At 47.0% G+C, this 24,947-nt stretch overlaps 1 protein-coding gene across 2 annotated transcripts in view; it reads right to left on the bottom strand.

The window, feature by feature from the left end:
* The window catches only part of TBC1D23 (TBC1 domain family member 23), a 111,184-nt gene that overhangs the window by 29,312 nt on the left and 56,925 nt on the right, over nt 1-24,947 (bottom strand). For both annotated transcript variants that reach the window (XM_082245039.1, XM_082245038.1), the window contains exons 6-10: nt 22,273-22,397; nt 22,148-22,194; nt 12,901-13,004; nt 9,916-10,032; nt 7,372-7,464 (exon numbers count right to left, since the gene is read on the bottom strand). In XM_082245039.1, coding sequence (XP_082101165.1) covers nt 7,372-7,464; nt 9,916-10,032; nt 12,901-13,004; nt 22,148-22,194; nt 22,273-22,397 — 486 coding nt within the window. The remainder of the gene's footprint in view (nt 1-7,371; nt 7,465-9,915; nt 10,033-12,900; nt 13,005-22,147; nt 22,195-22,272; nt 22,398-24,947) is intronic.

Here is a 24,947-nt window from a genome sequence, read left to right as displayed (position 1 = left end):
TGCGCTTTAAACGGACCTCTGAGACTATCACAGTGCAGGTGCATTTATACGGAGACTTGATTACACACAGGTGGATTCTATTTATCATCATTAGTCATTTAGGTCAACATTGGATCATTCAGAGATCCTCACTGAACTTCTGGAGAGAGTTTGCTGCACTGAAAGTAAAGGGGCTGAATAATTTTGCACGCCCAATTTTTCAGTTTTTTATTTGTTAACAAAGTTTGAAATATCCAATACATTTCATTCCACTTCATGATTGTGTCCCACTTGCTGTTGATTCTTCCCAAAAAAAATTACAGTTTTATATCTTTATGTTTGAAGCCTTAAATGTGGCAAAAGGTCGAAAAGTTCAAGGGGGCAGAATACTTTCGCAATGCACTGTATATAGAAACGCTGAGAGGAGGGCCCAGCAAAGTTTTTGATAGTGTTTAATCACCTGAATGTAGTGGAATATGGGATAACCCATGGTCTAATAATCAATTCCTGTGTCTTGTACTGTACTCCGAGCTATAATGTTAAATTGTACAGTACGGTAGGATTAAGATTATGGATGGGTGAATGGTTTGGTCCGAGCATTAGTTCGGGCCAAACATTTGCCTGTTCGCCGACCACCTGAATTTCCAGGCTGTTCGCCGGCAGAACACCCTGTAATGCACAGTGCATTCTGTGGCCTGAATGGGCAAAGCTTGTAAGCTGGTTGTTAAGGAGCGGGGCTGGGAATCCATACCAGACCCAAAGACGTGGGGTCCCCCACCAAAATCCATAGCAGCTCCTTATCTGGGCATGCAGCCTGGCAGATCAGGAAAAGGAGGGGGGGGGGGTAACAAGCGGAATGGACTGGAGGGGGGGGGGTGGGGGATGGTGGGTATCCATGCCATTTTTTTTCTTTATTTTTTCAAAAGCCAGGTGGCGGCAATTGTGACCGTGAATCATTTTAAATGTGACATGACTCGTTTTTTTTTCTATAGAAATTTAATTTTTTGCTGCATCATGATCCATACATGCTACAGATGCACCACATTACAGGGGCAGACTAAGGGGTCCCCCTAGGCACTATATTTAAAGGAATGTTTAATCTTTATTTGTTGCACTTTATGCAGTACCCAGACCCCCGTACTCTTTTATGGTCAACTACTTGTATATAAGCTTTCAAAATGGGCACTTTTTTCCTGTTCGGCTCCCATAGACTTCAGTGGGGTTCGCCATTCAGGTTAGAACATTGCTCCTGTTCGAGAGTCCTGCTGCGAACTGAACAGGGGGTTGTTCAGCCTATCCCTAATTAAGATAACGGAATTTTTGTAAAATCTTACCTGTAAAATTCCTTTCTCTGAGTCCTCCGACAGTCGCCGCCTCTTCATATTCGTCACATATGGGGTATTAGACTTTGCTCCGAAGGAGTAGCTAGGCAACAGAATATGTTAATAAAGCTTTTAACATATCCAACATATCCCACCCTCAAGGGGTGGTCCCCTCAGTCAATACCCTCCTACTTCCTGCAACCATATCTCAGTTTTAGTGGAATAGCAGTAGAGTATACAACCAAACCCCAAAAGAGGGGCGGGGGCGGCGACTGTCGGAGGACTCAGAGAAAGGAATTTTACAGGTAAGATTTTACAAAAATTCCGTTTTCTCTTACGTCCTCCGACAGTCGCCGCCTCTTCATATTCGTCACATATGGGGACGTCCCAAAGCAGTGCAAACATGAGGGGTGGGAAACACATCCGCGCCGAAAGGCAACGCAGTTTCCACATCAAGAAAGGAACCTTACCAAAGGAAGGAAACCAGCTGGGCAACAGCAAAAAACAAGTGCTCAACAGGAGCAACAACCCAGGAAAAGGCAAAAACCAGGGGATACAAAACTTATCCCAACAGCCAGGAGTCCCCAACAAGGGACCCTAGGGAACAGCCGCACTAAGAACCTTGCGCCAAAGGAAGCATCCGCCGATGCCCGAACATCTACTTTGTAGAATTTTGTGAAAGTGTGCACGGTCGACCAAGTCGCCGCCTTACACACCTGGGCTACAGAAGCCCCATGACGACAGGCCCAAGACGTACTCAGAGATCTAGTAGAGTGCGCCTTCACAGGCACAGGGGGAACCTTCCCCTGCAAGGCATAGGCCTGTTCAATGGTCTGTCTGATCCATTTAGCGATGGTAGAGGCCGAAGCCGCCATGCCCTTCCGAGGACCCTCTGGAAGAACAAACAAGGAGTCCGTTTTACGAAAAGACTCAGTCGATCGAAGGTAAACCCTGATCGCCCGAACAACATCCAAAGAGTGCAATCTCACCTCCTGTGGATGTTTAGGCTTCGTGCACAACGAAGGCAAGACAATGTCCTCATTAAGATGGAATTCCGAAACACGTTTCGGAAGAAAGGAAGGAGTAGGTCGCAAGACCACCTTATCCAAATGAATAACCAAGTACGGAGACTTGCAGGACAAAGCCGCCAGTTCCGACACTCTGCGAGCCGAAGTGATCGCCACCAAAAAGGCGACCTTTTTGGATAACATAGACAACGAGATCTCCCTGATCTGTTCAAAAGGAGCACGTTGTAACACAGATAGCACGAGATTCAAGTCCCAAGGGGGCAGAGGACCCCTCCTAGGAGGAACCAGATGCCGCACACCCTGAATAAAGGTGCCAACCAAAAGGTTGGATGCCACGGGACGTTGAAACAGAACGGCCAGAGCAGACACCTGACCCTTTATCGTAGCCAGCGCCAAGCGCTGATCAACACCCGCTTGAAGGAAAGACAGCACACGGGACACCGAGTACGTGCGGGGTGAAAACCCCCTGGACTCACACCAGGCAAAATAGGCCTTCCAAGTACGGTAGTAAACCTTCCCAGAGGAAGACTTCCTCGCGTTGATCAAAGTATGAACGACCTCCGGAGAGAGACCCCTCTCCTTCAGGACCTCGGTTTCAACAGCCAGGCCGTCAAAGCCAGCGACTGTAAAGCAGGATGGTATATCGGTCCTTGAGACAGTAGATCGTCTCGAAGAGGCAGACGCCACGGGGCGTCGACCGCCAGATTCACGAGGTCTGCGTACCAGGACCGGCGAGGCCAGTCCGGTGCCACAAGAATCACCGTGTTGCGTTCCGATTGAAAACTGCGAAGGAACCTGGACAGCAACTGGATCGGTGGAAACGCATACATCAGTCTGTACTGATGCCACGGGGCCACTAACGCGTCCGACGCGTCTGCCCGAGGGTCGCGCGTCTGTGCCACGAACCTCCTCACCTTGTTGTTGAGACGTGACGCGAACAGGTCCACATCTGGAAGACCCCACTTCGCGCACAACATCTGGAAGACAGCCGGGTGGAGAGACCATTCCCCCTGATCCAGGGTCTGGCGACTCAGATAGTCCGCCTGCCAGTTCTCCACCCCCGGAATGTGAACCGCCGTTATCGCCGGGACATGAGTCTCGGCCCAAGACAGAATGTCGGCCACTTCCCGAGCCGCTCGGGCACTCCTGGTGCCCCCTTGGTGGTTGATGTAGGCCACCGCCGTGGCATTGTCCGTCTGCACCCGAACCGGGCAGCCCTGCAGCCGGTCCGTCCAGCGACGAAGACAGAGACTTATCGCACGCAATTCCAGAATGTTGATCGGAAGGGAGGACTCCCCCTCCGACCAAGTTCCCTGGGCGGACAGAACGCCCAGAACACCACCCCAGCCCGACAGGCTGGCATCCGTGGTGATTACCGTCCACGAGATAGGACGAAACGACTTGCCCCCGGACACCATCGGGGACTGGAGCCACCACAGAAGGTCTTTTCTGGTGCGATGACTCAACGAGATCTGAAGATCCAGAGATTGAGGTCGCCCGTCCCACTTGGACAGGATCTCCGCTTGGAGACCCCGCGTGTGAAACTGGGCGAAGGGAATCGCCTCGAAGGCCGAGACCATCAATCCCAGACATCTCATGCACGTCCGTAGAGACGATTGCGGAACATCCCGGAGGGACCTGACTTCCTCCTGAAGAGTTCTGAGTTTGTCGTCCGGCAGGAAGACCTTCGCCTGCACCGAGTCCAAAATCATTCCCAGGTAGGGAAGACGAACAGACGGACTCAGTGCCGACTTTGGAAAATTTATCGTCCAACCAAACTCCTGCAGAGTTTGCATCGTGACAGACAGGTCCTGCTCCAGACCCTGGCTGGTCGCAGACCGAACCAGAATGTCGTCCAGATACCCCAGGACAGAAATGCCAGAACTGGTGCAAGCACCTTGGTGAAGACCCGCGGAGCCGAGGCGAGGCCAAAAGGCAACGCCACGAACTGGTAGTGATCCTCCGCAATGGCAAATCGAAGGTACCTCTGGTGACCCTCGAAGATGGGGATGTGAAGATACGCATCCTTCAAATCGATGGAGGCCATGAATTCCCCCGGAACCAGGGCAGCCACCACCGACCGCAGGGATTCCATGCGGAACTTGCGAACCCGCACAGAGCAGTTCAGAGCCTTCAAGTCCAGAATCGGACGAACCTTGCCCTCCTTCCTGGGCACGGTGAACAGGTTTGAATAAAACCCCCGAAATCTGTCCCGATGAGGCACCGGAACCACCACTCCCTGAGCCCTCAGGTCCTGCACCGCCAGGTGTAGGTCCCGCAGGCGCTCCGGAGACAGTTGAAGATTTGAAGGAAAAAATCTGCTCTCCGGCCGAGAGAGAAACTCGATCTTGTAACCAGACCGAACGATTTCCTGAACCCATCTGTCCCGCACACGGGCCAACCAGGGCTAAAGAAAACCGAGCAAGCGTCCCCCCACCCCAAAACTGGGTGAGGGCGCCCCTTCAGGCCGAACTGTTATGGGCTGCAGGTCCGGATTGGCCGGACTTCTGCTTACCAGACCAGGGCTTCTTCTGAGAGCCTTGACCTTTGAACGGCTTGCCCTTGTAGTGCGGCCGAAAGGCACGAAAGGACCCCTGAGGGGGCCGAAAATTAGCATGCTTCTTCCCAGAAGCCCCCTTAGCCTTGGGGAAATGGGGCAAGAGAGTGCTCTTACCCCCGGTGATTCCCTTAATCAACACATCCAGGGACTCCCCAAAAAGGCGAGACCCATCATAAGGCAGATTGGCTAAGGTCTTACGCGAAGATTGGTCCACCGACCAACATTTTAACCAAACCAGGCGGCGAGACAACACCGCCACACTGTGCACCCGTGCAGCCAACGGAATCAGGTCCAGGTCCGCATCACACAGATACATGACACCCTGGTGGATCTGATCCACCATATCCAGGGTCGCCCGCGAGGCCGAGTCGGCCACCAAGACGCGCCTAAGCATCTGCGTCCAACTTGCGATCGCCTGGGCCGCCATGAGAGAAGCAAACAGAGCTTTAAGCATAGAACCCGTAACAGAATACGTATGACGGGCCAGAGACTCCAGTCTCCTATCTGTGGCATCACGGAAAATGGGTGAACCCTCTGCAGGAATCGCAGTGGCCTTGTTCAAAACCGCAATCGCATGATCCACTGGTGGAGGCACGCACCACCTTTCATCAGTGGCAGGTGAAAAAGGATAACGCAGCTTGAATCTACTTGGTACCGCAAAAGGTTTGCGCAGATCGCGCCATTGATCCTTAACAGCGCGCTGAAAATCAGCATTGCAGTGGAAAACCTGTGGCGTCCTGCGTTTCCTCTGCGTCCCATAAGCCGCCAAGGCAGCGGGGGGACACACTTCGTCCTGCAAACGTAGCGTTTGCTTAATAGAAGCAATCAACTCATCCATGATTGCAAGCTCTTCAGGCGAGCCAGGGGGAGAATTATCAACCCCCTCAACTTCAGCCTCCACCTCAGACCCCACTAGATCAAGAGAGGAGCGGGACCCCGATAGGGAAGCCCCAGCTAGAACAGCCCCATCACCTTCACCCTCAGAATCAGAGGAGAGCACAACTCTGGGCCTTTTGGTAGATTGAGCAGCCACCAGCATTTGCACCTGAGCAGCAAGGCCAGCCACAATAGTGGCTAAATCCCCCCCTGGGGGGGAAGCAGCGGTCCCCTGGCTTTCCACCAATACTGTAGGAAATTTGCCCTCCTGAGAATCCATTGCCCCTGTAATGCCAGACAACCAAGGGTTAACTGCCCCTTTCAGCAAGCGCGGCAAGCGCAGCCCACCGCGTCACACTAAGCACAATGAGACCCCCACAGGGATATGTAAACTGAACACAGGCAATGGATAGCAAGAAACAGAAGGATAAAACCTGAGGAGACCCTCGCCGCTGCTGCTGCCTCGATCGGTGTTCCTGGGAAGAGGAAGTGATGCTGCTAGGGCGCTCTATGTAAACCTATGGAGGCTACAAGAAAATGGCCGCCATGCATGTAAAACATGCGGCCGGAGCGAGGGCAGGCAAAATGGCGTCTTTTGGCGCCGAAACCGTCGCTCCACAGTGCAGTAATGCACACATGTCTGTATGTAAAAAAACAGAACCGATCGCCGCAGCGATCGCTGTAAGTGCCCAAACATGCCATAAAACATGCCCCACAGCACACAGCTTTCCACACTGATCATGCTGACACTCATAGTGCCACACAACTCCCCCCCCCCCCTTGCAGCCCACAGCATGCAGCCGAGAGATAGGGAGACAAACAGTGTGCATAGAGACAGGTTACACAGTCCCAGACTGACACCCCTCCAGACAGACAGGTCCCCACATAAATACACTTACCTCACCACGGTGTGGGGGACCCGCACAGGCGAACAAGCCGCTACACATGAGGCAGGGAGAGTCGCATACAAGACGCTCCGAACGTGGGTTAAGAAACCGCACAGCGTCCAGTGAGGTAGCCACCTCACCAAGCATCCCTGCAACGAACAGGGATGGGTCGTTCACTATGCCAGGAGCGTTACCTGGCTGAACGCTCGATGGCAGACTGGGAAGCCACTGACCCACGACCTGCGACCAGGGGGATCAGCCCGAGACCCAGTCCGCATGATCCTCTTCGTCCGAAGAACTAACTAACGCTGATAAAACAACAGCTAAGTAAAGGTAGAGAGAAAAACTCAAAACAAAATATTAAAAAGAAGAAAGAGTCTGGGACATAAAGTCCCAGCACAGAGAGAGCCAGCCACTCCTGACAAGCTAGACATTAAAACTGAGATATGGTTGCAGGAAGTAGGAGGGTATTGACTGAGGGGACCACCCCTTGAGGGTGGGATATGTTGGATATGTTAAAAGCTTTATTAACATATTCTGTTGCCTAGCTACTCCTTCGGAGCAAAGTCTAATACCCCATATGTGACGAATATGAAGAGGCGGCGACTGTCGGAGGACGTAAGAGAAATTAGCTTTTTCAGCAATGCATAAAGGATTAGAAAATGCACATATTTATAACCACAATACAAACATTACAAGTGTCAATTGTTATGACTTACGAGATCAGAGTCCAAGTGAAATGCAGTAGACAGGTGGCCAGAATTGTACTGCTCTGCTGGTCGGCAATCCACCACAAAGAACCGTACTCCCTCCTAAAATAACCAGGTAATTCAAATGAAAGAAAAGCAAAAACATACCAAAATAACAGGTTTGATCTCAAAGCTGGTCATGCATTGTTTCCTTTTCTTTTTAACCACTTGCCAGCCAGTCGCTGTGTATATACTGAGGCAAAGTGGCGTTATTGCGGGAAACGACATACCTGTACGTGGTTTCATTCAATAGCCACTAGATGGATTGTGCCATGATTGGCTAGCGGGGATGTCAATCAACAGATCTGGGCAGATCCCATGTCCACTGGCCACCCACGATCATCCCTGGGAGAGGCAGACAGCAATCTGCCTATGTAAACAAGGAAGATCGCCGTTTTGCAAGGGGACAAGATGGAGATCTTGTGTTCCTGCTATGCAGGAACCAAGATCTCTGTCTTCCCTCAATCAGTGCAACCCCCCCCCCCCCACAACTAGTAAGCACCCCCTAAGGACACACTTAACCCTTTGATCACCCCTGATTTAGGGCTAAAGGAGCGAAGACAAACCCTACCCTCTTCCCTAACATCAGACTGGAAGTGATAGATACAATCCGATGCATTTGTCTTCAGAGCAGGAGGGACCTGGAGCAGATAACCAGTGTGAACCCCTAACAATCCCCAAAACAAGAACTTAAAACCTTAACCCTCAAATGTATCCCTAAAAACAGCCCCAGCTTATAATTGACCCCTCACAATTCACAACCCAACCCCAGTAGGTACACTTGCTCCTAAAAGAGTCCTTATCACTTAACTCCCCCCACCAATACTGACTAAAGTAAGCCCCTGAATTTCCTATAACAACCCTAAACCAAACACTTGACCCAACCCTTTACGTGCCCTAAACTAAAATTTTGTGTGTGGGGGTAGTCATATAATTTTTACAGTACAGAGGTCCCATACCCTAAATAAAATATCTCAAAATGTAAAAGTTTTTATGGGACTTTAGATGTGCCTCAGAGGGTATAAGAATTCTATGTATAAAAACATGACGACATTTTTTATTGAAAAAAAAAAAATCACAAATAAATGTAAAACATTATTAAAAACATAATAAGTCGGCCAACCAATGTGGTTACTTTCCTGGCAATAAACTCTGTTTAATTGGGCAAACGGGTTTTACGGGCAGACCCGCTTCATCCGGTCCTTGGATTTTATTAAAACATACTGCAAACAAATGCGTAGAAAGAGTGGTGGTAAAGAGCCTGTAAAGCCCCTGGGGAACAGCCCAGTCCTTTAGGGGGAGGTTTGTCGGTGCTCAAGATGCATGTTATCCTGACACATTTCAGTATACATAATAGCATTGTGGATTATAATGGGAACACTCATTTTTTCTCCCTCCAGGTTTTCCACTCACACTCCTGGTATGTAGGACACTATACATTTTCTATTTAGGAGGTGTGGATTTGCAAACAGGCCTATCAGGCTCTTTACTGCCACTCGTTCCACGCATTTCTTTGTAGTATGTTTTAATAAAATCCAAGGCTCTGACCACGAAATGCCTTGGCCCGATTAAACTGATTTTAATGCCAGGCGTGTAACCACGTTGGATGGCTGAATTATTATTATGTTTTTAAAACTTTTTTACATATATGTCAGATTTTTTAAATAAAAATGTCATGTTTTTAAACATAGAATTTGTATTAATTCATTATACCCACGGAGGCACATCTAAGGTCCCATAAAAACCTTTACGCTTTTGAGATGCACCCTAAACTAGGAATAGAACACAAGCCCCCCTTCATCAACAGCAAGAAGTCCCATGCTGAACTTGCAACATGAAGATCCAAGAATCACAAGAAATAAACTCCAAAAACACCACCATTGTGAAGTTTCTGATATTCATTTAAATGCATTACTCTCATCTATTGCTCCCCTTTTCCCAACCACATATTGCTATCCTGCATAACTTACCAGCTGCTTCTCTCTCACAAGCTAAAAAGAAAAAACCTTGTGGTGATCAAATACCACCAAAAGAAAGCTCTATTTGTGGGAAAATAATGACATAAATTTGGTTTAGGTACAGTGTTACATGACCGCGCAATTGTGATTCAAAATGCAACACCGCTAAAAGCTGAAAATTGGCCTGGGCAGGAAGGGGGGTGAAAGTGCCCTGTATTGAAATGGTTAATGTCACAAGTGCTCTCAACTTCATGCATCCTCCCTATATCCACCCTATGCAACGCTTTATTTGCATATTCTTTCTTTCAGGCTATACAAAAATGTGTATACACACACACACAAAGTCAGGCAGGACTATACCTAGCATGTCTATACAGTATATTGTACAGAATGTGTCATGTCTATACTGCCAATAGTTTGCCCTTTATGCACAGCAGGCATCAGGATGATTTCTGATCTAATCCAGAACAACGGTTTTCAAAATACATAATAGCTGCATGAGTTTTTCTTGCATTCATATAGGGAAATTTATCACGTAAGAGTAGCATTTACTAACCTCATGCTGATTAGCTTGAAGAATTTCTGATACAGAAACTGCTAAGCAAAGAGCCTGGCTAAGATCAGTGTCATCTTTCAGAGCGATGAGACTACTACCAAACAGATTCTGGTTATCCTAGAAAGGAAAACATGACTGATGAATCAATAAATGCATTTACACAGTAAGGCCTAGTTTACACAGATCGGCTTGCAAACGTAAGTCTGAACAACAATGTGTACTGTAACTACAGTGCCTTGCGAAAGTATTCGCCCCCCTTTAACTTTTCGACCTTTTGCCACATTTAAGGCTTCAAACATAAAGATATAAAACTGTCATTTTTTTTGTGAAGAATCAACAAGTGGGACACAATCATGAAGTGGAATGAAATTTATTGGATATTTCAAACTTTAACAAATAAAAAAGTGAAAAAATTGGGCGTGCAAAATTATTCAGCCCCTTTACTTTTAGTGAAGCAAACTCTCTCCAGAAGTTCAGTGAGGATCTCTGAATGATCCAATGTTGACCTAAATGACTAATGATGATAAATAGAATCCACCTGTGTGTGATCAAGTCTCTGTATAAATGCACCTGCACTGTGATAGTCTCAGAGGTCCGTTTAAAGTGCAGAGAGCATCATGAAGAACAAGGAACACACCAGGCAGGTCCGAGATACTGTTGTTGGGAAGTTAAAAGCCAGATTTGGATACAAAAAGATTTCCCAAGCTTTAAACATCCCAAGGAGCACTGTGCAAGCGATAATATTGAAATGGAAGGAGTATCAGACCACTGCAAATCTACGAAGACCTGGCCGTCCCTCTAAACTTTCAGCTCATACAAGGAGAAGACTGATCAGAGATGCAGCCAAGAGGCCCATGATCACTCTGGATGAACTGCCGAGATCTACAGCTGAGGTGGGAGACTCTGTCCATAGGACAACAATCAGTCGTATACTGCACAAATCTGGCCTTTATGGAAGAGTGGCAAGAAGAAAACCATTTCTTAAAGATATCCATAAAAAGTGTCGTTTAAAGTTTGCCACAAGCCACCTGGGGGACACACCAAGCATGTGGAAGAAGGTGCTCTGGTCAGATGAAACCAAAATCAAACTTTTTGGCAACAATGCAAAACGTTATGTTTGGCGTAAAAGCAACACAGCTCATCACCCAGGACACACCATCCCCCTTGTCAAACATGGTGGTGGGAGCATCATGGTTTGGGCCCGCTTTTCTTCAGCAGGGACAGGGAAGATGGTTAAAATTGATGGGAAGATGAATGGAGCCAAATACAGGACCATTCTGGAAGAAAACCTGATGGAGTTTGCAAAAGACCTGAGACTGGGACGGAGATTTGTCTTCCAACAAGACAATGATCCAAAACATAAAGCAAAATCTACAATGGAATGGTTCACAAATAAACATATCCAGGTGTTAGAATGGCCAAGTCAAAGTCCAGACCTGAATCCAATCGAGAATCTGTGGAAAGAACTTAAAACTGCTGTTCACAAACGCTCTCCATCCAACCTCACTGAGCTCGTGCTGTTTTGCAAGGAGGAATGGGCAAAAATTTCAGTCTCTCAATGTGCAAAACTGATAGAGACATACCCCAAGCGACTTACAGCTGTAATCGCAGCAAAAGGTGGCACTACAAAGTATTAACTTAAGGGGGCTGAATAAGTAGTTTGCACGCCCAATTTTTCAGTTTTTTATTTGTTAAAAAAGTTTTAAATATCCAATAAATTTCGTTCTTCATGATTGTGTCCCACTTGTTGTTGATTCTTCACAAAAAATTACAGTTTTATATCTTTATGTTTGAAGCCTGAAATGTGGCAAAAGGTCGAAAAGTTCAAGGGGGCTGAATACATTTGCAAGGCACTGTATTTTCAAAGTATTTCACAAGATTCAGCCCACCTTCCTGAAGCCTTTAAAAGCCCCCATCACTTATGCTCTGGGAGTGTTGAAGGCAGATCTTTATGGGAGTGCTGGCTGTTGACCCAACCAGGTTGTTAGCAGACCTTTAGTTCTTTTCAAGCAACGCTAAACTTCCTTAAAGCCAGCTGAAGGCAGCTAACAAGTTAAATGCAAGAACCCTCTCTAAGATCTGCATTTAAAATCCCCTGACTAGACTTTTACTAAGGTGAGAATTAAATTTTGTTTGCCACTCTATTAAGAGTGAGGGGGTAAGTTTCTTACCTTGCTTTAAAGATATTTTGCATGCAGAGCTCATGGGCATATAGACATGTTCCTCACACAATTTCCAGTGCATGGTTTCAGGGACTGCTTTATAAACTGAGAAGAATCAGGCAAAGTTGGGGGGCATTACTTGGTAGGTATGTGGCCACAGCTGTTTGGAGGAGAATAAACTAAACTCCTCTGTACTCTAGACAACAGGGCCAAGAGCATTGTTCATTTTGTCGACTAAATTAATACGATTTTAGTCAACTAAAATACGACTAAAATTATTCAGATGACTAAAACTAAAATATAATTTTAGTCAAAAGACTAAAATACGATTAAAACTAAAAAAAAATGGCATTTTTATCAAAAGACTATGACTAAAACTAAATTGAATTTATATCGCAACGGCTAAATCTGTGTCTGTAGTGTATGTTCAAACCTTAATACCATAAATAATAAACATGTTATTAGATTTTTACTCCAGGAGTATATAATGTTTGGCTGTTCTAAAGAAATAATGCATTAAAATTTAACTAAACCCATTATATTTTACTGACTAAAATGTACTGGAGGTTTTAGTCAATCAAAATACGACTAAAACTCAATTGACTAAAATATGACTAAAACTAAAATGGCTTTTTAGTCAAAAGATTAAAATAAGAGTAAAGCTAAAATGGTATTTTAGTCAAAAAAGACTACAACTAAAACTAAATTGAAATTTGATGTCAAAATGACCACTGGCCAAGAGTGATGGCAAGAAAAAGACTTTCCTGTAGGAATAGAGAAAACCCTCATCTCAGCAAGAAAAGTGATTTACACGCTTACTTACCTTTCGGAAAGACACAGGAGTTTTATTGTAGTAATGCTGAGCTAAACTGAACAGGTCTTCAATGTCTCCAACCTCTAAATGTGTTGGAGGACTTTCCAGGAATTCTGGAACAAAGTGTAGACATTTAAAGTTTTGACATTAAACCTATTTAGAACACTTTTAAAATTAAAAAGATCACTTAAATAAGCAGAGAGATAAATTAAGGAAACATTGAAAGCAAAGGTGCTCAACCCACGGAGCCCTCCAATGTGGCCCAATACCTCAAACCAGAGAAGTGCATGCCCATGCTCGGAGATAGCAGGTCAGTAAGCCCAGATCGCGATCATCGGGTTGCTGATCTGCCATCCCAGAGCACCAGAGTGCTTGGAGACGGCACCAGCAGTAGAGGAAGCAAGCAGCCACAAAGAGATCAGGAGCTGCATAAGCCGATGCTTCCTGTGTAGTGCCGGCTCCTGTCCCAGGATAACAATAACACTTTGTCTGGGAACTTTGTAGCAGCCTAAAGAGTGTTGCCAGCAGAAACAGAAAACAGAAGAGGAAAAGGTCAGTGTATTCAACATCATATACACTGCACTTGCCGATTGCAATACGTATATATACATGTTGCAGTTTGCAAGTGGTTTACTGGAGTTATGGCTGAAGCTATCAGCCATAACCCCCATTATATCTTTTTTTTTTCTTTCAGCCGACGGCTGGCTTTCTTATGAAAGTGTTCCAATCCACTCCCTGGTGTTTCCGGGGCGGCGTGCCCGATAAACGATCCAATGGTGCGGCCGGTCACAGAGGCAGTGAGAGACTAGATTGTCTCAGATTGCCTCTATGGCCTTGGAGGACCGGAACGCCGTCAAGACGTCACTTCTCGTCTAGGGTGGATGTAAACAATTTTTTTTTTTTTTTAAGTAAAAGATAAAAATATATTTATTTTTTATTGTTTTTTGATCTTTTGCTCTTAAAAAAAGGTACACCAGAGATCTCTCCATAAAGAGGACCTGTCATCCTTATTTCTATTACAAGAGATATTTACATTTCTTGTAATATAAATAAAAGTGATAAAAAATAAATAAAATGACAGTGTAAAAATAAAAAATAAAATAAATAACCTAAACACTTTCAATTTGTATGCAATCCGGCAGGCCCTTGCACTACATAGAAAAGGTAAATCTGAAGACAAAAGTCTTCAGATAATCTGCACGTGTGTACGGGGCATAACTCTAAACAGGTAACCTGTGAAGGTGTTAAAAATCTATATAGGCGACGCTTTAAAGTACCGTAGTTTGTCGCCATTACGCAAGTGTGCACAATTTTAAAAGTGTGACATGTTAGGTATCTATTTACTCAGCATAATATCAGCTTTCATATTCTACATTAAAACTTGAGGTATATTATGTGTTTTGGTGTTTTAATTTAATAAAGTGTTTTCTCCCAAAAAACGGTGTTTGAAAAACCGCTGCACAAATACCGTGACATAAAAAATTGCAACTTTTGCCATATTCCCTAGGGTCTGTGCTAAAAAAAACGGAATTTTTGTAAAATCTTACCTGTAAAATTCCTTTCTCTAAGTCCTCCGACAGTCGCCGCCTCCTCTAAGTCCTCACTGTTGGGTATTGTCTTCCTATCCGTAGGAATAGCTAGGCATATAGACTTAGTCCAAAGACAAAAGGCATTAGCATATACACACCCACGGGGGCTGTCCCATCCGGTCAATACCCCCCCTGCATCACCACTCCCAACTCAGTTTGGTAGCATAGCAGTAGGTAACAAGAACCCCAAAAGAGGGGCGGGGGCGGCGACTGTCGGAGGACTCAGAGAAAGGAATTTTACAGGTAAGATTTTACAAAAATTCCGTTTTCTCTTACGTCCTCCGACAGTCGCCGCCTCCTCTAAGTCCTCACTGTTGGGATGTCCCAAAGCAGTATAGACATGAGGGGTGGGCGACGCAACCGTAGAAAAGGCAACGCAGTACCCAAATCAGAGAAAGGAATCTTACATGCACCATAAGAAAACCAACTGGGCAACAGAAAACAACAATGCTCAACAGGAGCAAAAGCCCAGGAAAGCAAATGCCAACAGCCAGGGACCCAGAGAAAAATTCAAGGGTCCATCATGGCACTGCCGCACTGAGAACTTTGCGGCCAAAAGAAGCATCAGCTGATGCCAGAACGTCTACTTTGTAGAACTTGGAAAAAGTGTGCACCGACGACCAAGTCGCCGCCTTGCACACCTGGGCCACGAGGCCCGATGCCAATAGGCCCAGGATGCACTCAAAGACCTGGTAGAGTGCGCCTTAGAGGTCCCTCAGGAAGGACAAAGAGGGAATCCGTCTTTCGAAAGGATTCCGTAGACGACAGGTAAACCCTGATCGTCCTGACAAAGTCCAAGGAATGCAACGCAATCTCCTTTGGATGTTTTGGCTTCGTACAAAGCGAAGGCAAGACAATGTCCTCATTAAGGTGAAATTCAGAGATCACCTTGGGAAGGAAGGATGGGGGTGGTCTCAAAACCACCTTATCCTTGTGAATAATCAAGTAAGGGGAGCGGCAAGACAACCCTGCCAGCTCCGACACCCTGCGAGCCGAAGCTAGAAAAGCAACCTTTTTCGACAGCAGAGGCAACGATATCTCCCTGATGTTTTCAAAGGGAGCACGCTGTAGCACGGACAGAACCAAGTTCAAGTCCCATGGAGGTAAAGGCTCCTTCCTGGGAGGAGTCAGATGTCGCACACCTTGAATGAAGGTGCGCACCAAGGAACAAGACGCCACAGGGCGTTGGAAAAGAAAAGCCAGTGCAGACACCTGGCCCTTTATCGTGGCCAGCGCCAGGCGCTGATCCACTCCAGACTGGAGGAAAGCCAAAATTCTCGACACCGAGTAAGAACGAGGGGAGAACCCCCTGGACTCACACCAGGCGAAATAGGCTTTCCAGGTACGGTAATAGATCTTACCAGAGGAGGATTTCCTAGCCTTGATCAGGGTAGGGATAACCTCAGGGGATAGACCCTTGTCCTTCAAGACCTGGGTCTCAACAGCCAGGCCGTTAAAGCCAGCGACTGTGAAGCAGGATGGAAGATCGGACCTTGAGACAGGAGATCTTCACGCAGAGGCAGATGCCAAGGAGGCGCCACTGCCAGGTGAACAACGTCGGCGTACCAGGACCGGCGAGGCCAGTCCGGCGCCACTAGAATCACCATGTGCGGTTCCGAGACCAATCTGCGAAGGAACCGGGATAGTAACTGAATCGGAGGAAAGGCATACATCAGACGATACCGATGCCAAGGGGCCACCAATGCATCCGAGGCGTCCGCCAATGGATCGCGCGTTCTTGCCACAAACCTTCCCACCTTTCGATTCAGCCGGGATGCGAACAGATCCACATCTGGGGATCCCCACCTCGCACACAGCATCTGAAAGACCTCCGGATGTAGGGACCATTCCCCCTGGTCCAGGGTCTGACGGCTCAGATAGTCGGCCTGCCAATTCTCCACACCTGGAATGTGAACTGCCGAGATCGCCGGGACATGAGTCTCGGCCCAAGACAGAATATCGGTCACCTCCCGGGCCGCTCGAGCACTCCTGGTGCCCCCCTGGTGGTTGATGTAAGCCACCGCGGTAGCATTGTCCGTCTGTACGCGAACAGGCAGACCCTGGAAACGGTCCGACCACTGGAAGAGACAGAGTTTTATCGCTCGTAATTCCAGCACATTTATCGGGAGGGAGGATTCCTCCTCCGACCAATTGCCCTGGGCAGACAGGTTGCCCAGGACTCCACCCCAGCCCAACAGGCTGGCGTCCGTGGTAACCACTGTCCACACCAACGGGCGGAAGGACTTGCCTTCCGCCACCGACGGGGACTGGATCCACCACAGAAGAGCCAATCTGGTCTGGTGACTCAAGGAGACATCCAGATCCAAGGACTGAGGAAGTCTGTCCCACCTGGCCAGGATCTCCGTCTGGAGAGCCCACGTGTGGAACTGGGCAAAGGGAATTGCCTCGAAGGCCGACACCATCAACCCCAGGCCCATCATGCAGGTCCTTAGTGACGAGGATGGATTGTCCCTGAGGGACCTGAGTTCCTCCCTCAAAGTCCGGAGCTTGTTCTCCGGCAAGAATACCTTTGCCTGAGCAGAGTCCAGAACCATTCCCAGATAGGGAAGGCGAAGCGACGGAGACAACGCTGATTTTTGAACGTTGATGGTCCATCCGAACTCCTGGAGCGTCTGTACCGTGATGGACAGATCGCGCACAAGGTCCTGACTGGCACGCGATCTCAGAAGCAGATCGTCCAGATACCCCAGGACCGCAATGCCCTGGGCCCGCAGCAGGCCCAGGACCGGTGCCAACACCTTGGTAAACACCCTGGGTGCCGAAGCGAGACCGAACGGTAACGCCACAAACTGGTAGTGGTCCTCTGTGATAGCGAACCGAAGGTACCGCTGATGACCCTCGAAAATGGGAATGTGCAGGTACGCATACTTCAGATCTATCGAAGCCAGGAATTCTCCTGGACTCAAGGAGGCCACCACCGAACGGAGAGACTCCATTCGAAACTTCCGAACACGCACGAAGCGGTTCAGTGCTTTCAGGTCCAGAATAGGACGCACTTTGCCCTCCTTCCTGGGCACAGTGAACAGATTTGAATAGAACCCCCGAAACCTGTCCCGATGAGGCACCGGGACAATCACCCCCTGAGCAAGCAGGTCCTGCACCGCTTGATGCAGGTCCTGCAGATGCCCTGGAAACAGATGGAGATTGGAGGGAAAGAATCTGTCCGCCGGCCTGGAAAGGAATTCGATCTTGTAACCTGATCGAACGATTTCCTGGACCCACCTGTCCGAAATCCGGAGCAGCCAAGGCTGGAGGAAACCGCGCAAACGTCCCCCCACCCCTGAAACGGGTGAGGGCGCCCCTTCAGGCAGAGGCGGATTGGCCCGCTGAGCCGGCATTGCCAGTCTTCTGCTTACCCGCCCAGGGCTTCTTCTGGTTGCCCTGGGCCTTGAAGGGCTTGCCCTTGGATTGGTTCCGAAAGGCACGAAAGGACCCCTGAGTAGATCTAGGCGCAGAACCCCGCTTGCCTCGGAAAGACTTGTTCTTCGGGTTCTGGGGCAGCATAGTGCTCTTGCCCCCCCGTGACGCCCTTCACCAGCGTATCCAACGCCTCGCCAAAAAGGCGAGAGCCAGCATAGGGAAGATCAGCAACTGTTTTCCGCGAGGACTGGTCGGCCGACCAGCTCTTTAGCCATATCAGTCGCCGGTTAAGTACCGCGACACTCGAGAGGCGAGCCACCAAGGGGGCCTCATTTAAGGCTGCATCACACAAATACATGACTCCTTGGTGGATCTGGTCCACCATTTCCAGTCGGGCAGGCGGCACGTCATCAGACACAAGGTTGCTTCTAAGCATCTTAATCCAATCCGCCACCGCCTGAGCCACCATAACGGATGCGAAAACGGGTTTGAGCAGCGAACCCGCCACCGTATAGGAATGGCGGGCTAGAGACTCCAACCGCTGGTCCGTGGGATCCCGGAAAACCGGGGTATCCTCAGTAGGAACCAAGGTAGCCTTGTTCAGCACGGCCATAGTGTGATCTACCTGTGGAGGCACACACCATCGTGATTCCGTAGCCGGCGCAAAAGGATAAAGCAATTTGAACCGACTAGGCACCAGGAATGGACGTTTTAACGTGCGCCACATTTCATTAACAGTGTAATGAAATTCAGCTGAGCAGGGAAAAACCTGCACAGACTTGCGGACCCTGTGCGTCCCAAATGAGGACACAACGCCCGGAGGACTGGGCTCATCCTCCAAATGTAAGGTATCCTTAACCGAAATAATCAACTCATCCATGGTCGCCCGTTCTTCAGGTGACCCTTGGGAGGATGTATCAACACCCTCCACTTCAGCCTCCCCCTCAGACCCCGGGGGGTCCAAGGATGAGCGGGACCCTGAAAAGGGCACGCTCGCAGCAGCAGCAGCAGCAGCAGCCATATCCCCATCTGAATCAGAAGAGAGAGACAGCCTGGGCTGTTTTCTCGCAGCCCGTTCAGACATCAGCATTTCCATATTTGCCACTAAAGTCGAAACTACAGCAGCCAGATCAGGTCGCAGCGGGGCCACAGGAGAACTGGGGCCCCCCACTAAAGCTGGAGGAAACTTGCTTTCCTGAGAATCCATGGCTCACGATAATAAAAAACTAAAGTGCAAAAAAGTAGTGTACTGTCCCCTTAAATAGAGCTGCGGAGTGCGCAGCCCACCGCTACTGTCACAGCTATGAAGACCTCCAAAAGGAGAAAAGAAACTGAGCCAGAAGCAGTATACAGAAGGAGACTGAGAGAGACAAACTGCAGAGCCCGCAGAGCGTTGCTACCTGTGTCCTTGCTGCCTGAAAGGAAAAGGAAATCCTGCTGGAGGGGCTGGACTATAAGCCAGACACCAGGGAAAATGGCTGCCCCATAGGGATGCACTGGAGGCTACACCAAGATGGCCGCCGACATGCGGCCGAACCGATCGTTCCACCGCCCACAAAATGGCGGCGGATGGGGCCAAAATAACATGTATAATCGTCCCAGAGGAGCTATACACGTGTGCCCACAGTAAAACATGGCGGACCGTGCAAATTTTTCCCACAGCGGTCGCCGCACAAACACATAAGTCTGCACCCCCAATCATGCACCTAAGGTGACACAGGAACCGGGACCCCCGGCAAACATACAGATCTGCAAAAGCGAACCCCGCAGGGATCGCACAGGGAGTCACACAGGCACAGACATGGGGACACACAGCAACACAGACTGCCACCCCAGGCAGAGGCCCCACACAGAAAAGTACTTACCTGTACCAGATGGCGTGGGGGAGCCTCTATGCACGGATAAACCTCTGTCCTCATCTGACAGGGAGTGCCGTGAGCCAGGGACATGACGCTGCAGCACCGCAGACTAGTCCTGTGAGGTAGCCACCTCACGGCTGCATCCCTGCAGCGAACAGGGATGGGTCGTTCTTAATGCCAGGGCGAACCATAGCTGAATGCTCGATGGCGGGCTGGGGGTCCATCTGACCCTCTGTGCCCTGGAGAACCAGGGCTGCCAGTCCGAATCCCAGCACCGCATGATCCATCTTCATCCGAAGAATAAACTAACACTAAAGCTGACAAAATAAACAGCTAGTAAAGTGAGAGAAAAAAAACTGACATTTTTAAAGAAAATCAAATAAAAGATTTAGGAAGGCTGAGACTGAAGCCCCAGCACAAGGTATCCTGACTATTCCTGACGCTAGGCAAATTAAAACTGAGTTGGGAGTGGTGATGCAGGGGGGGTATTGACCGGATGGGACAGCCCCCGTGGGTGTGTATATGCTAATGCCTTTTGTCTTTGGACTAAGTCTATATGCCTAGCTATTCCTACGGATAGGAAGACAATACCCAACAGTGAGGACTTAGAGGAGGCGGCGACTGTCGGAGGACGTAAGAGAAAATATTTTTTATCCATCTATCTAATACTCGGGGGTTACAAGTAATTTTCTAGCCAAAAATACTGATTTAAACTTGTAAACAAAAAGGGACAGAAAAGGATTGGTCTACAATTGGTTAAACATCACATACACTGCACTTTTACAATGGAGAAATTAGTTCTGATAAAAAAGGGTCATTATGCTGCTTTCACACCGATTCGCAGGTGCAGCGCAGCTTAGCATCACTGAGCCATAGACTTCTTTTATATCCTGCGGGTTTGGTGCGCTTTCAAAAAGTGCACCACACCCGCAAGATGTAATAGAAGTCTATGGTTCAGTACAGCTAACCTGCAGGAAAGCTAGAGACGCACTGTGCTACATCTGCGGTGCAGCTAAGCAGCAGCCTATTAGTGTGAAAAGTAGCCTTAGAGGGGGCTCGGGACAGTAAGGGCCCTCTTACATTTTCTATTTTGAGGGCAGTAAAACCCCATAGTTCATTGTTGCCCACAACTGGGTACCAAATCACATATGTGGCCCTTGCTCTTCAAAAGATTGAGCACCACCTGGTTTAAAGCATTTTATACACAGAGCACATTCTTATACTTGGGTTTTAAAAACATCCTGGTAAATATTAAACTCATGTTTTATAAAACTGATGCCTCCCTTGTCTTATTGTTGAGTGCCATTTTACTTACTCTGAGCCGTGACAGTATTACTGAGATGCTCTCCAACACCTTCACATACAAAGCCATCCACAATTCTGCCCTGGGCTACATTACCAATCTTGTCTCCACATATCACCCAAACTGTCCTCTCTGCTCCTCTCAAGACCTCCTGCTCTCAAGCTCCCTCCTCCCATGCTCGTCTCCAGGACTTCTCCAGAGTCTCTCCCACCTTCTGGAACGCTCTACCTCAATCTGTCTGGCTATCTCCTACTCTGGCTGACTTTAGGCAATCCCTGAAAACTAATCTCTTCAGGGAAGTCTATCACGTCTCCAACTAATCTTTTATCACTTCCATCAGCTCATCCCCACAGTTATAACCTTTTGTACCACTTGCCACAACCTCTTAGATTGTAAGCGCTTATAAACAGGGCCGTCTTGTATTTTATTGTATTGTAACTGTACTTTCTCTCTTTTATATTGTAAAGCACTGTGTAAACTGTTGGGGCTATATAAATCCTGTATAAGAACGAATAAGAACTTTTATGTAAAAGAAACCTATATTGACAGAACTACAGAAACGGTTATTGCACTTCTATTTCTGAAAACATTTGTTTTTTGACTGTCATACTCAAGCAGCTTCATTTCTTTGAGAGTCACTGACCTAGATACATAGATACATTATACTTTGATTTTCAGGAGATGGCTAGCAATAGTCTTCTTCTTTCAATATAGGCACCCTTAAAGAGGCAGTTATGTTCTTGCACCACTGTCAGAAAAGAATCCTGGGGAGGCTCAATGCTCCACCTTGCTCAAGGATGGGAAGCTATCCTTGCCCTTTTGTTTACAGAGAGGTACAGTATGCGGCCACACAAAGCTTTAAATAGGAGGAAAAAAAATATAAAGTCCACTATAATAATTTTCCAAAGAATCACCAGTAGCATCCACCTCCCCATTCTTCAGTTTTCCTTCTGTATTCACTAGTTCACCACATGATCTTTAAGCACATCAAATCCCCCTTAATTCCCCAGTGTAAAGTCACAGATGGCTAAGACACTTTCAGAGTAATGTGTAGTTATATCTATAGAAGGCCAGCTTTGGGTAACATTTGTTATGCAAAAATAGTTTTGTGGTCAGGCCCTTACTTAGAAGCTCTTCTTTACTTTCCATTTCTTCTGTCAGAACAGCATCTCTGAAAAGACATAAAAGCCCATTAGTGAAACGCAGACTCAAGGCTCATACACATCAGATCTTCAGCCTGTGTACTCACTTTACATTGACAAGCATTATCAGCATCAGAAAGTACATAAAGAATGGATCTGCCTGCTGTAAATAACTATCCCAAATTGCTTGAGTGACTTCGACTGTGCAGTGATAAGCAAATAGGCTTCCAAACTGAAAAACACAAAAGCACAGAGAAAAGAAACAAAACCTGAGTCTGTTCAGTCAAGAATGGTTTACGGTCAATCTACACAGTGCCATTAAGTATTTTACTGTAGATCTAAACCCAAACTGAGTGACATTTAATTTTCATAAAACACACATTTTACTATGTTTCATTCTTTTTTTTTGCAACATATTTTTAAATGATAAAGATTGGAACAGAAGGTGAAACATGCAAAAGGTGCACAAGAACACCTAAAAAATTCCAGGTGGGAAGGAGGAGAGTCATGAATTATGGCTGGGCAATATCTCTGCTAGAGTATCAAAGACATAAGCCCACCAGGTTCAATGTGGAACTAAAATTCGGCTTTTGGATGGATTGACTTTTTAAGTTCAACAAAAGCAACCAGCAAATAATAAACCAAAACAGCTCTAGATAATTGTTCTGTTAGTCATTTGGAAACATCACTTTAAAGACATGTGTAATATGTGTAAAATAAATAAAATTTGCAATGTTACATTACCAGTCTAATTTAGAGAAGGAGAAAATTTAGCCCCTTCTTCACAACAGTGTTATCTCAATGTTATCGGTGATGGTCCATGTGCTTTTCTCAAGATATGCCAAATAAAACTTACAGCCAGTGTTAAAAACTCAAAGGTTATTGTTATCATAGCTTCTCATCACTTGTGGAACTTTTCCAAGTTTTTGGAAAACGCATGAAACAAATATATGATTATTCCAGTTTCAAGTGTTGCTTGGACAAGGGAGAAAAGTCAGCACTCAATAATGAAGATAGTAATTGGCAGATCTATCACCACACAAAATCCCCTCTAAAACATTCATCAATCTTTGAGCAATCTACAAGTTTATTTAAACCCAATAGTCCCTGAATAAAGCTTTGTGAGGAGTTTTCTGTAAAATCTGATGCTGCTCAAGGAAGCCAGGCTACTGAATGTCTATGCACAATGCCCATAGCTTTTCAGCCAATAAGTAGCTGCCAGTCACTAGAACTAAAATATTTTATCATAATTTTGCTTTATGTTTAGTTTTATTTCTCTTTCTTATGGACTGGATTTACTTGTTTGCCTGTCAAGCATATACCCAACATAAAAATTGCAGTTTAGATAAAGGAGAAAATATTTGGAAAATTGGATTTTTGTAAGAACTTACCGTAAAATCCTTTTCTCTGAGGTCCATAGACAGATGCATCTCTCCTTGCTTCATTACGATTGGGTTATGTGCCCTCTTCAGGAGTAGACTAGGCAGTGCAAAGCTCAAAAGCTTTTACCAGACACGCCCATAGGGGCTGTCCCTAACGACATAACCCCGGGCACAGAGTGCTCACAAAGCAGTTTCGTAGCAAGCAGTGAAAAACACAACCATCCATATAATAGAGGGGCGGGTGCTGCTTCTGTCAATGGACTTCAGAAAAAAGGATTTTACGGTACGTTCTTACAAAAAAATCTAATTTTCTCTATCGTTCATTGACAGACGCAGCTCTCCTTGCTTCATTACGATTGGGACGTCCCAAAGTAGAATAGGCATGAGGGGTGGGAAGAACGCAACCCAACTGTTAACGTAAGTCCAGGGCCAAAAAAAACATAGCCAACTGAGCAGTGAAAGCTCACCAGTACCAACAGGAGCGTACCCACAAGACAACAAGTCAGAACCTATAAAGAGAAAGAAACCAAGTCTCTGGTAAACAGCAGCCTGCAAAACTTTGCGGCCAAAAGGAGGCATCCGAGGATGCCATTAGCTCAACCCTATAAAATTTTGTAAACGTATGAACGAACGACCAATCCCTGCTTTACACACTTGAGAAACAGATGCCTGATGGTGAAAAGCCCAAGAGGCACTTAGTGCTCTAGTAGAATGCGCGGTCACAGGGAAAGGAGGATCCTGACCCTTCAAAGAATAGGCCTGAACAATCGTCTGCCTGATCCCCTGAGATATGGTCGCAGCAGACGAAGCCGAACCCTTACAAGATCCCTCAGTAAGGACAAACAAAGAGTCAGAATTCCTAAAAGACTCTGTGGCCAACAGGTAAACCCTGATCGCCCGAACCACATCCAGAGAATGCAGAGCAAACTCCTTAGGGTGCTTTGGCTTAGAACAAAGTGAAGGCAACATAATGTCTTCATTGAGGTGGAAATCAGACACCACCTTAGGAAAAAAAGGTCTGATTAGGTCAAAGAAACACATAATCTCTATGGATAACCAGATAAGGCGAGTGACAGGAAAGCGCCTCCAATTCAGACACTCTGGGAGCAGAAGTAATAGAGACCAAAAAGGCCACCTTCTGGGTTAAAAGAGGCAGAGAAATGTCCCTGATATTCTCAAAAGGAGACTGTTGAAGAACGGACAAATCCAAGTTCAGATCCCATGGAGGTAATGGGGCTCTTCTTGGAGGAGCCAAATGACGCACCCCTTGAATAAAGGTGTGGATCAAAGGATCAGCCGCCAACGGGCTTTGAAAATAAATGGTCAAAGCTGACACTCGGCCCTTTATGGTGCCCAAAGCCAACCGTTGCTCAACCCCCTTCTGCAGGAAGGCCAAGACT

This window comes from Pelophylax lessonae (genome assembly GCF_965119305.1).
Source record: "Pelophylax lessonae genome assembly, chromosome: 2".
Classification (NCBI taxonomy): Eukaryota; Metazoa; Chordata; class Amphibia; order Anura; family Ranidae; genus Pelophylax; species Pelophylax lessonae.
The sequence above is the reverse complement of the archived record's forward strand: the minus strand, read 5'-3'. Positions and strand labels throughout refer to the sequence as shown.